This window comes from Antechinus flavipes, chromosome 3 (genome assembly GCF_016432865.1).
Source record: "Antechinus flavipes isolate AdamAnt ecotype Samford, QLD, Australia chromosome 3, AdamAnt_v2, whole genome shotgun sequence".
Classification (NCBI taxonomy): domain Eukaryota; kingdom Metazoa; phylum Chordata; class Mammalia; order Dasyuromorphia; family Dasyuridae; genus Antechinus; species Antechinus flavipes.
This window is the reverse complement of record NC_067400.1, coordinates 614,540,047-614,552,488: the sequence shown is the minus strand read 5'-3', so window position 1 is coordinate 614,552,488 and position 12,442 is coordinate 614,540,047. Positions and strand designations below refer to the sequence as shown.

Here is a 12,442-nt window from a genome sequence, read left to right as displayed (position 1 = left end):
ATTCCTTATGGACTATTTCTAGGACTTATGGACATTTGTAAATTTTCAGGTTGATTCATGTTCTTACATTACTACTAGCCTGTGTTATATTACTATGTGCTTATGTATTTTAAGTAATTGCAAGAATCATTGGATTTCTTGAGATGAAAGATTGTTGATGAGACTTTTGCAGTAGTTAAATTTTCATGTTGATTCATGTTATTTGTTACATTACCACTAGCCTGTGTTATATTGCTGTGTGCTTATGTAAATTATGTATAATGCCTCCCATATTGATGGATTTATATATACCATGTATATCTGTTACAAAGTTCTGGCCCATATTGATGGATTTATGTGTACCCCTTCAGAAACCCACTAATTTGATTTGTCCTTTGGTGTTTTCATCTCCCTTCCTGAGATGTCAGGGAAGGCGTGATCATCTTTTAGGTGGGGTTCTCACCTCTTTGAGAAATCAGGGAGGTCATGACCACCCTATGTTCTAAAACAAAAGAAAGGGGGAGATGTTGGAATCTTTACAAACTGTTAACTCATTAGAGTTGATCTAATCTTATAAGAAGATGTTTTGGACTAGAACCTGAAACAAGATTCTAAGTAGAGCTAATTAGTACAATGCTTGTGTTTGCACCTTTACTCATTGGAGTTCACAAGTATGCCAGCTTCACAAAGTAAACATTGTAACTTTGTGAGTTCACACCTCCCTTGAAGCTCTTTGGGCCAGAGAGCACTATGGGAGAAAACCCATAATCCCTCTCTCTCGTATCCCACAATTCCTCCCTCTTGTATAAAAGAAACAGACAGAGGCTCTCGATCAGATTTCACCGGAATGACGTGAAGAGTGGTGCTGGCTGGAGGCTGAAGAAAGCAGAGGCAGAAGCAAAGGATAAAGCCGCAACATAGGGCTGCAAAAGGAGGTGGAGGCAGGGCTAGGGTTGAGCAGGTCAGGGCTCCATTTGGGTCAGGAAGGTTCAGGCTGACTTGTCATGGACCCTGGTGACCCCAAGAATCCGCTGTTATCAGTGTGCTTTTTGTAGCCCAAGGTAGGATATAGAAAACAGGTAATGAAGGGAGGGAACAGAGAGCCAGGAAGAGCCAGAGAGACAGAGAGGAGAGCCAGCAGCAGCGAGGGTCCCAGAGGTGGGGAGGAGCGGCGGCAGCAGCAGCGCGGGGTGCTGGGGACGGTCGCGGGGACTTTGGGATCCAATTACCCGGAGATGCCCTGCGTGTAATGGGTGGGAGATGGGGGGGCGGGGTGAGATCAGGGAGCAGGGAGGGATTTGGGAAGGCAGAGAGGCCATTTACCTGGGAGGCGGAGCTGCTGTCAATCACCCTGCAAGAGCAGGTGCTGGATGTGGGTGGGTGGGAGGAGGAGGAGGAGCCTTGCTCCTGGAAGGGGTTTAAAGGCTGCACCCCAGGGTGCAAAGCGGACAGAGCTCCGGCCATGGATTCCGTGTGGCTCCTCCTTCTGACCGCCCTTCTGGGGCTGCTGATCCTCTTGTCCCGGGGTCCCCCCGCTTCCCGGAGAGGCCGCCTCCCCCCGGGTCCACGACCTTTGCCTTTACTTGGCAACGTGCTGCAGATGGACCGTCGTGGCCTCCTGAAATCCTTTCTGGCGGTGAGGACCTGCAGGACTGTGTGGCTGAACGTGCCTGGGTCCCTGGGAGCAATTGGAAGTGGCAGGGATGCTGTCTGCCTCAGTTTTCCTAAGATCTCTTCCTAATGAGAGATGAATGCCTTGAGATCACTCACTGGAAAGGAAGTGGGGGAGGGGCTAATGAACTTCTAGAGCTTTTCCTGGGGTCCTAGGAATGTTTTCTCCCTAACTCCCTTATTCTGGAATCAGTGCCCTGAGATCCCTCACTGGGAGGACTTTCTGGGCCCCTCTTCAACCCCTGTGGGATACTGTCTGACAGTTTTCCTCTTGGCTATTCTCTAAGAAAAGGGGCTTTGGGATGACTCATAATTGCCAATGGTGGGAAAGAGGGGGTAGGATTCTTTCTGGGGGGAGTGGATCCTCTAGGAGTGGGAAAGTAGAATGGGTAGAAGATTGAATCACTCATTTTCTTTTTTGCCTCCTCTTTGGTGAAGGATAAACATTTTTGCGATCAATCCTACAGAGTGGTATGTGGCTCTTGGCCCTGATAGCCTGGAAGAGCGTTTATTGGATTTTATTCACTTTCCCTCTGTTCCTGCTTTTTAATACAAAATAAAACAAAACAATATGGGTACATTTTGCTCTTTTAGAGGAAGGAAAGTCAGGGCTTGGATTTCTCTGAGTTTTTCAAAGGTGGGGTGGAAGGTATCTCCAGGTTTGCCTGCCTCCATTTTCCTCTGATGAAGAAGGCAAAAGATGGGGGGAAGTTAGAAGTATTATTTACCAGACCTCCAGCAGTGCCTTCCCTATGAATGGGAGTGGGGGTGATGTGGAGATGGACACAGTCACATCTGGATTCCACATCGCCCTTCCCACTACCCAGCAGGGATGATCACAAGAGCTCTGTCCCTTCATCTCAACTCTGACTCCTTGGTAGGGAGATCCAAGAAAAGGTACTTTGAAGGGAGGAGAAGGGAAAAGAAGGGGCCTTCAATCTCTCTCTTTTTTCTACTTTTAAATGGTTTATTAGCTCTATATCAATATTTATTTATTCCCCTATTTATTTGTGTTGTTACATGTTGAATTCCAAACTGTTTCTCTCCTTCTAAATCCTACATCAGAGAAGAGCAACATTATAGATATGTATATGTGCATATGTGTAACTTCTATATGTCAGTTCTTCCTCTAAGTCCTTCATACTTGATTTGAAAGATCATATTATTCATAATAGCCCAGTTACTCTTTGAGCAATATCATTCTTATTGTTAATTAACTAATCAAATAATTAATTAGCTGAGTTAAGATATTGGCCTATACTTCGTTTCTGCTAGATTACTTCCTAGTTTTCCCAGTAATTTCCACCAAATAGTGAGTTCTTATCCCCAAAATATGTATCCAACATGAGGTTACTATTCTCATTGGCTAGTTTGTATTATGTGGCTACTCGATTCCATAGCTCCACCATTTTATTTGTTAGTTAGTACCACATTTAGTATGCCTTCTTTTATATATTTTACAATAATTCCATTGATATTTTTAACTTATTGCTCTTTGAAATGAATTTTTTATATGTATTTTTCTAGGTCAACAAAATAATTTTTGGTGATCTAATTGGGATAGCAGTGAATAAGTAGATTAGTTTAGGTAGAATTGTCATTTTTTATATTGGTTTGGATCTCTCTCTCTTAACTTCACTGTCACTTCTCAAAGAAATAAAGTCAAAACAAATGGGAACATCGGAGTCTTAATTGTTAAGAGAAGATATGATTTGCTAGGGATGGGGGAAGAAAAGAAAAATGATCCTACTTTTTGAGTGAATCCTCCAAGAAGTCTGATCCGATCAATAATTTACCTGACTACTAAAGAAACATTGAGCTAGATTGTAAGGGAGGAGAGGAGTTCCTCTGTCTTTGATGCTTAATTTCAGGTTGAGATCGTGAGTGGGGATGGTGATGGTTCTAAATATCATCTTAGAAGTATAGAACAATAGAGCTTGGAGAATATTTAGAGCATCGACTGGCGGACCTAGATGGGTTCTTTGAATGGAGATCATAAAGTATCAAAGGGAAGAGACTTTGGAACCCAGAATGTCAGGAGTTAGAAGGGCTCTTAAGACATGGAATGTCAGAGCTGGAAGAGACCTTAAAATACAGAATTTAGAAGATTATTGATGGGGGCTTACACACCTTCCATTTTAAACACATCTTCCTCCATTACCTGAAGTAGAGTGTCAATTGGGATCTAATGAAGAGGGGCTTTTTCCATAGCTTCGGGACAAGTATGGGGATGTATTTACCGTCTATCTGGGTTCCCGACCTGTGGTTGTGCTATGTGGGCCCGAGGCTGTGAAGGAGGCCCTGGTGAAGAAGGCTGAGGAGTTCAGTGGCCGAGGACCCATCGCCATGGTTGACTCAGTCTTCCAGGGGCAGGGTGAGTGAGTCAGGCCATGGCAGGGTTTGGGGAAAAGGCATAAAGTGGTGGTAAGGCTTGAGGCAAGAGGGACTTCAGACTGAGAATCAGAGAAACAGACAGATAGGGGTTGAAGGTAAAGAGAGGGGGATTGGGATGGACAGAGAAAACAAATGAGAATATGGAGGAGTAAGAAGTCAAGAGAGAAGAGATCTGAGGAAGGAAGGATGTGAGTAGGATGGGATCCCAAACACCATCCATGTTTGCCTTTAGGGATTACCTTTGCCAATAATCATACATGGAAGACCTTGCGTCAATTTTCTCTGGCCACTCTTCGGGATTTTGGGATGGGGAAGAGAAGCATTGAAGAACGGATCCAAGAGGAGGCTCAGTGCCTGGTTGAGGAGCTGCGGAAATCCCAGGGTGAGAAAAAGGATGCAGGCACAATTAGAAACACATATACACAGAGAGATAGAGAGACAGAGAAGAGACAGAGAGGCAGAGAGACAGACACAAAGAGAGAGATAGAGAGGCAAAGAGAGAAACAGAGACAGAAAGTCAGGGAGACATATCAAGAGAAATAATTACACAGAGACATATACTGAGAGTGGCAGAAATTGGCTTAGAAATAGAAGTTGAGAAAGGGACAAAACAGAATCTGAGCACCTGGGAAGCATTAGACATTAGAGGGAAGGAACTTCCTTTCCCCAGATGTTGAGTTGGAGAATGTGTGTGGGGATGATGGTGATTGTTGGTATAATCTTAGAAGCATAGCAATTATATAGAAACAGGAAATAATTATATAGAAACAGGAAATAAGGAATAAATGGGAAATAAAGAGGAAGAAAGAAGCACAGACACAGAGGACACCTTCTGAACCTCTTCTCTCCATTCCTTTTCTATTCTCTCCACTCCTTCCATTCTCCCCTTTCTCCAGGAGCCCTATTGGACCCCACCTTCCTCTTCCACTCCATCGCAGCCAACATCATCTGTTTCATTATGTTTGGTGAACGCTTCTCCTATCATGACGACCTGTTCCACGAGCTGCTGAGCAAGTTCAATGACACGTTTGCCCTTGCCAGCTCTGCCTGGGGCCAAGTAGGATTTGGGGCCACAGGGAGAGAGAGGGTGAAAGTAGGTGAGAGAGGGAAAAGAGAACAGAAGAGGAGACACAGAAGAAGAGAGGTCATCACAGAACATCAGAACACAGGGACATGGAGAGGGGATGCAGGGAGGGGAAAACACAAGGAAAGGAAAACAGGGGAATAGATAATAGGGACACAGAAAAGAGTGAGCACAAAGAAATAAGGAGAGGGAGTAGTGAGGGGACAGGGATGATTGAGAGGGTAGTCCAGGTTGGGAGGAATTCTGGGGCCTATGGAAGTCAGCAAGTCATCTCATTCTATCTTTCCCTTCTTTCTCCACACAGCTATTTGAGCTATTTTCAGGTTTCCTGAAGTTCTTTCCTGGTCCCCATTGGCGTACCCACAATAATCTGACATTCATCAATGCCTTCATTGCTGACAGTGTGGAGAAGCACAAAGAGAGCCTGGACCCCAGTACCCCCAGAGACTTCATTGATGTGTATTTGCTCCGTATGGAGAAGGTGGGCAATCCATTTCGTTCTCTCCAAGTACTGCCATATCGTGCTTGTGTGAGAGAGAGAGACACACTCCCAGAGACAAACAGAAATAGAGACTCACCAGAGACAGAGAAAGTCAGAGGCAGAGACAGAGAGACAGTGAGAGAGACAGAAAAAAACAGAGAGGTGAATGAGGGAGAGGGGAGAGAGAAAAATAGAGGAGAAAGAGAAGGAGGGATAAATAATGAAATCTGATCGTTTTATTGCTGACATTTTTGGCCTGTACCCTTTTTCCATTTGGAGGCTGAAAATTGTTGACATAAAGAGAGCTATAGGAAAAAAAAGGAAGACAAAGAATGAGACAGAAATGCAAAGTGTTAGAAAAGGAAGGAGGAATAAACATAGTGAGGGGAAAAGACAGTGATGGTTTCCCCAAATCACTGTCCCAACCAAGCCCCGGATCCCCTTTTGTCCTTATCTCTTTCTCCTCCCTTAGTGCTCCATTACCACCCCACCCCTCAGCCCCCAGTTAAATAGCTACTTTTATGTAGAGGAGGGGAGACAAATTTATAGAGCCAGCCTCATTTCTCTTGAGAGCTTCAGGCCCAAGTGCCTGCTGGACAGCTCCTTGTGTGCTGTGATCCCACAGGAACCTCAGATTGTAAATTCCCCAACTAGATTTAAGCACCTTGAGGCAGGGACTGGGTTTTACTTCTTTTTCTATCCCAAATGTTTAGCACAATGCCTGGCACATGATAGGTGCTTAATGAATATTTATTGAATGAAAGAATGAATCTTTCAGAAAAGGATCTTATGTTCCCTCCTCTCCCTCTTCCTAATCTATCCATCCTCTAATCTCCCGTGGTTTTACTGATAGCATCATCACTTTCTAGCTATCCCTCTTTGCAACCTCAGACTGACCCTTGCCCCTTAAATTTCCCCTTGTGCCCTCATCCAATCAGGTTCTAATTCTTATCACTTCACTTTCAATGGCACCTTAGTACTCATATGGTCTTTATTCCAGGCCCTTATTACCTCTTACCTGCTTTAGGGATCGGCTGTTGACTTAGTTTCTCTCCTGCCACTTTCCTTCCTCTCTAATCTACACTGTAGTCACTCAATCAATAAGCATTTACTAAGTCTCTATTACATGTTAGGCACACTGGGGATACAAAAAAGAGGCAAAAATACAATCCCTGCTATCAAAAAGCTTGCAATCTAAATGGACCCTCAAAGCTGCTAAAATGACTACCCTAAAAAATAGATTTGATTATCTCTATCCTCTCTTCAAGAATCTTCAAAGGCTTCCTATTGCACTGAAAATAAAGTAACAACAACAATAACAAAACAAACCTAAACCCCTACAATCTGTTGGTCTTTTTAGTTATCTCTTACATCGTTCCTCTTTGAATTTCCTGTTCCAGCCCAACTGGCCTTCAAGCTCTCCTCTTTATGCCCACAGGAGATTCCATATCCTACCTCCTTGCTTTTGCAGATCTGTGCCCCTTGCCTAGAATGCCATCCCTCTGTTCTTCTACCTCATAGATCCTTAGTTTGCTCTCAGTCCCAGCTCAGGGGCTACTTCTTGCATGAGGGGTTTTCTATTGACTCCAGCTATTCATGCTATCTACTTCTTGAAATTGCTCCACACTATTTTGTGTGTAGTCTTTGGTTTTATTTATTTGTGTCTGCATTTTTATTCCCTTTGTCTCTAAGTGGAACCTAAACTTTCCAAAGAGACTGTTTTGTTTTTTGTCTTTCTATTCTCAGCATTTGGCAAGATGGCTTTCACTACTGGTAGGCACAACAACTGCCCGTTGAATTGAATTGAGAGATAGGTAGTGTGGTTCAGTGAAAAGAGGATTGGATTTGGGTTCAAATTCCACGTTGATCATTTCCTATATGCATAGCCAAAGAGAAATCATTTGTCTTTTGTAGACCTCAGTTTCCTCATCTGAAAGCTGAGGAATTTGGACTAGACATCCTCTAAGGTCCTTTCCTGCTCTAGAACTATGGACTAAAAACAAAAGGTACACAGGTGGGAGAAAAGAGACAGAAAAGGAGGGAGCCAGAGAAAGATGAATAGATTGGGAGATAAAAGGAGGAGACAAAAACAGAGAAAGGACGGAGAGGGATATGGGGTGTGTGTGTGTGTGTGTGTGTGTGTGTGTGTGTGTACACACATGTGTGTGAGCACATGCACAAAGGGAACCCCAAGAGCCAAAAAAAGTTAGAAATAGAAAATGAGATAGGCAGATGGAGGAAGACAAAGGAACAGAATGTGATCAGAGGGGCAGAAGGAGGGGAAGACAAAAAGAGCAATAAGGGAAGGGAGAGATAGAGACCAAAATGGAGGGATCTAGAGTGAACCAAACACTGAAACTGATTCATAATAATAGAGATAAAGAGAAGGGGTGACTCAGGTAGATGGAAGGAGAGATTCCAGGGATAACCCAAGTTCATCTCCTCTATCTTTTCCTTTGTTTTCCTCCTTTTTTCCTCTAGGAAAAGGAAGATCCTAAATCTGAGTTCCACTACAAAAACCTCATCATCACTGTCCTATCATTATTCTTTGGGGGTACTGAGACAACCAGCACCACCTTGCGTTATGGCTGTCTCCTGCTCCTCAAATACCCTTGGGTGGCAGGTGGGTAAATGGAGGTAACTGCAAAGTAACCCTTCTGCCCAGAGATTGGAGCCTAGGAAATGATTTGTGTGCATGTGGTTCTCAGGTGGAGGGAGAGAGCCCATTATAACTGGTAACAAGAACACAGGCCAGAAAGAAGTTTTCTTCAATCTCTGTTCCAAAGCCTCCATCTCTGGCAAAGGACTCTGAGAAATCACTCAAAGCGAGCTGGACATATAGTCACTTTCCCTGATTGGATCCTCCTTGCTCTGGATAATTTTCAAGATCTCAGACTCCCTTCTGGGAAGCAATCCCTGAAGGATTCCTCATAGCTATTCTGGCCTTCATCTAAATGGTTAAATCCATTCAGTTATAGAAAACACATAAACACACATGTTCACATGTGTACATATACACAGTTTTTTGGGGGAGACCCCCTCCTATGAATTGGGTTTCTATGTCCCTTCCTCTTCCCCAGAGAAAGTCCAAGAAGAGATTGACGAGATGATTGGGAAGAATCGTTCTCCAGAGCTTAAAGACAGAGCCCAAATGCCCTACACAGATGCTGTGATCCATGAGATCCAGAGATTTAGTGATCTTCTCCCTATGAGTGTACCCCATTGTGTGACCCAGGACACTTCCTTCAGGGGCTATCTCATTCCCAAGGTGAGAGCTATTTACTTCTAATCATGGAAAAGAACTCAAGATCTCATGGATTCCATCCTAGGTGGGACCTACTGTGTCCCTTAGAACATAGACTATCAAATTTGAACAGGCACTGAGAATATAGAAAATAGAATATTAGCATTCTAAGTGTTCTGAGAACATAGAGTAGGAAATGCCATGCTGAAAGGAAACTTAGAACAAAGAAAGAGAGGGTTCTTGAGTTATCGAGTAAAGATTTCCAGGGTTAAAAAGAACATTGAAAGTAGGCTGCTGGCATTCTAAAAACCCATACAGAAGACGAGGTAGTGTGCTGACACTGATGGGATCCCTGGAGCTCTATTCCAAGGCATGTGTTTTATAGGGAAAAAATTGAAATTTGGAGAGAAGAAAATTTGACAACAAAATTGTATCCACTTTGTATGTGGAGAGAATGAGAGAAACATTGAGAGAAAATATCACTTCTTTATGCTGCCTTAGTTTCTTCATCTCTACAATAAGGTGATTGGATTAGATAAACTAACTATATGCTGGTGATTTTATAATCCCAGACTCCAGCCTTTATCGGTGAATGAAAACTGGTGGGCAATCTTATCTCTGCCTCCTCCAAGGGTCTGAGCTCTGCCGTGCCTCAGGATGATCTGGTCTCTGTGACTTGGCCCAGCATCCCTGCAAATCTCAGTGCTCATGATGCCCTTGGCTCTTGGTCTTGGCAAGGTTATGAGCAGGCTCTGGAGGGCCCTGATGGTCTCTCGGTGGGTGATGGGGAAGATTTCATGGAGCTCACTTTCTGTTTCTGGTGACTCTCCTTTCTCGTGGCAGGGCACTGAAGTGTACCCTCTCCTGAGCACAGTCCTGCATGATCCCAAGTACTTTAAGAAACCTTATGACTTTGACCCCAATCATTTCTTGGATGCTCAAGGATCTCTGAAGAAGAGTGAGGCTTTTATTCCCTTTTCTTCAGGTAAGCACTAACCCCAAGGCCCATAGATAACTCTCTTTGGATGCCCTCCCTTTGAGGGGAACTCTTGAGGGATCAGTTAAAGACAACCAATCTTAGGCTGTCTCTATACACAGTCTGCTATTTCACACTGATCTGGAAGTAAGGAGCTATTGAGAAAGATGGGGGATGTTGGATAACCTGGAACCCCAATATCCTCAGATGTTCCCTTCACAAAAACTATCTTTTTTATAATTATATAGAAATATAATGTAGAATGCATGTCATATGACATAATATAAATTTATCTCTCTATTTCTCTTCCTTTGTCAATCAATCCTTTATCATAGCTCTATCAGCAAAGCAGGATGGCAATGACCCAAAAGAAATGAGAAGCACAAAATTAGACGCCTTCCCTCCAAATGTTCATAGGGTCTATTTGTGCCCAATCTGTGCTAGAACCTTACAAGTATTTATTGGTCTGATCAATCATAGTCAGACACATTGTACTTAGACACTAACGTCATGATATCATTTTGGTTCTCTTTGAGCATGAAGGACAACAAGCAAACTAAACCTTTATCAATGTATCCCAGAGCAGAAACAATATTTCTTTTGTTCTCTGATTATCCAACTGCCCTCTATCCAGCTTCTCCACTTTATTTCCTGAATATTCTCACATGAATTTATCTTCTTACTACATAATGCCCCTCTGCTGCCTCTTCTATCCTTTGGAATAAGAAACCCTGAACTCTTTTGATATCACATTTTTGGTCATAATTCCATTTCTCCAAACCTTAGGTACTCATGAAATCTAATTTTGCTTTCTTGTGTAGGGATCTCTGACTCCCTCTATTTCTTTCTCATCCATCATGGATTTGTCTATAGACTCCTGAGGCCATGGACGTTGTTGCTGGCCCAAGTCCTAGTTCTCTTATTTTTCCCCAGAGAGAGCCTGAGTAAGGTACTTACTTTCTCTCAGCCTCAGTTTCTTCATGTGTAAATGAGGGACTTGAACCAGATGACCTTGATGGTCCCTTCCAGCTGGAGAAATGGCAACCAAAGTCACTTTACCTCCTTGGATCTCAGTTTCCATCCTTGTAAAGTGACTATCTGGGTGCTGACATCTCCTAGCTCTCAGGCTTGGACCAGATGGCTGCAGATATCTCTTCTACTTCTCACTGTCTGACCTGTGGGAGTCAGGAGAAAACATAAATGGTTTTTGGGAGGTGGACTCTCCTTGGGACCGGCCTCCATGACACTCTTCTCTGCATCCTTAGGAAAGCGAGTCTGCCTGGGTGAGGGCATTGCCCGGATGGAGCTTTTCCTCTTCCTCACCACCATCCTACAGAACTTCTCCCTGAGCTCCTCCATGGTTCCTGCTAGCATTGACCTCACTCCCAGGGAGAGTGGAGTGGGCACGTTGCCTCCCATCTACCAGCTTCGATTCCTCCCCCGCTGAAGGGAACCAAGGCATGGAGAGGCAGTCACAAGCCCAGTCTCTCTATTGTCACCAAACATCCCATTTCAGGGGTCAACCAGAATGAACGGGGCCTGGAGGGGGTGCAGCACCACTTACCACCCTCAGAAGAGGAAATCGTGAGCCGAGAGAGGGATAGACATAAATTCAGTTTCGTCATGGGTTGCCTCTGAAATCTCTTTCAAATCAAGATCAATAATGATTCTAATGTTCCTAGTAAATGACTCAAATTTCCTCTTTCCCTGAAGGTTCTTCCTGTATTCTGACCTCTTTGTTACATGCTCTATATTCAGCCTACCCCACAAGAGGAAGTCAGAATCACCTTTAATTGTGTGATCATGAAACCTCAGTCCTAGCAGAGGGGCTCAAAGAATATGATGACAAAGCAAATAGTGGTGAATTTGGGATCAGGAAGACCTGATTTCAAATGCTTCCTGTGACACTGATTTTCTGAGCCTTACAAGCAAGAAGCCCTTTTAATTTTCACACCTCTGCAAATGGAAGATAATAACATCATGGGTAATGATCTCACATAGATATTTCTGAAATCCAACTGAGATTATGCATGAAAAGCATCATGATTTTTTTTTAATGGGAACTTTGATTTTATGGATGGAGGGAACACCTGATACAGTCTACCTCTGTTCTTGGTAAATGGTCTCAGGGAGTTGTAAGAGCAACCTTAGTTGCAGTGATTTGTCGGGTATGAGTCTGCCACAGATAAACCTTGAACACAAGTCTTCTGGTCTCTGGGGCCAGCTCTGTAGCCATTCTGCTATTCAGCCTCCCTGAGTGCTATGTAAGCATCTGATACCAGATATTCTGCATGGGAAGGAACCTTGGAAGGCCGAGTGTGGGAGGGTTTTCTGTTCATTGTTGGAGGAGTTCCTTTAGAAAAGAACTTCTCCAATCTACTCATTTGACTTGAACTGATCATTAAGTACCTTCTGTATGGATAGCAATTTCTTAGACACTGGGCAAACAAAGAGATTGTTTTTTCTATATTGTACTCTTTAAATAAAGCATTTAAAACTAATTGACAGCTTTTGGCTTTGTAGCCTAGTTATTTCTGAATATTGTTCTCCTTTCCCAGCTCCCACAAGCCTTTCCTTAAAACAAGGAAAACATTTAATCAAAATCAGAGTCAC

General features: G+C 43.5%; 1 protein-coding gene across 1 annotated transcript; it reads left to right on the top strand.

Annotated features, from left to right (window-relative positions):
- Window positions 1–1,429: 1,429 nt before the first annotated feature.
- Window positions 1,430–12,297, top strand: LOC127556219 (cytochrome P450 2B4-like). Its single transcript, XM_051989237.1, has 9 exons — window positions 1,430–1,615; window positions 3,862–4,024; window positions 4,277–4,426; window positions 4,941–5,101; window positions 5,433–5,609; window positions 8,091–8,232; window positions 8,690–8,877; window positions 9,697–9,838; window positions 11,095–12,297. The coding sequence occupies exons 1-9, from the start codon at window positions 1,442–1,444 to the stop codon at window positions 11,274–11,276; spliced, it is 1,479 nt and encodes a 492-aa protein (XP_051845197.1). The 5' UTR covers window positions 1,430–1,441; the 3' UTR covers window positions 11,277–12,297.
- The last annotated feature ends 145 nt before the right edge of the window (window positions 12,298–12,442 follow it).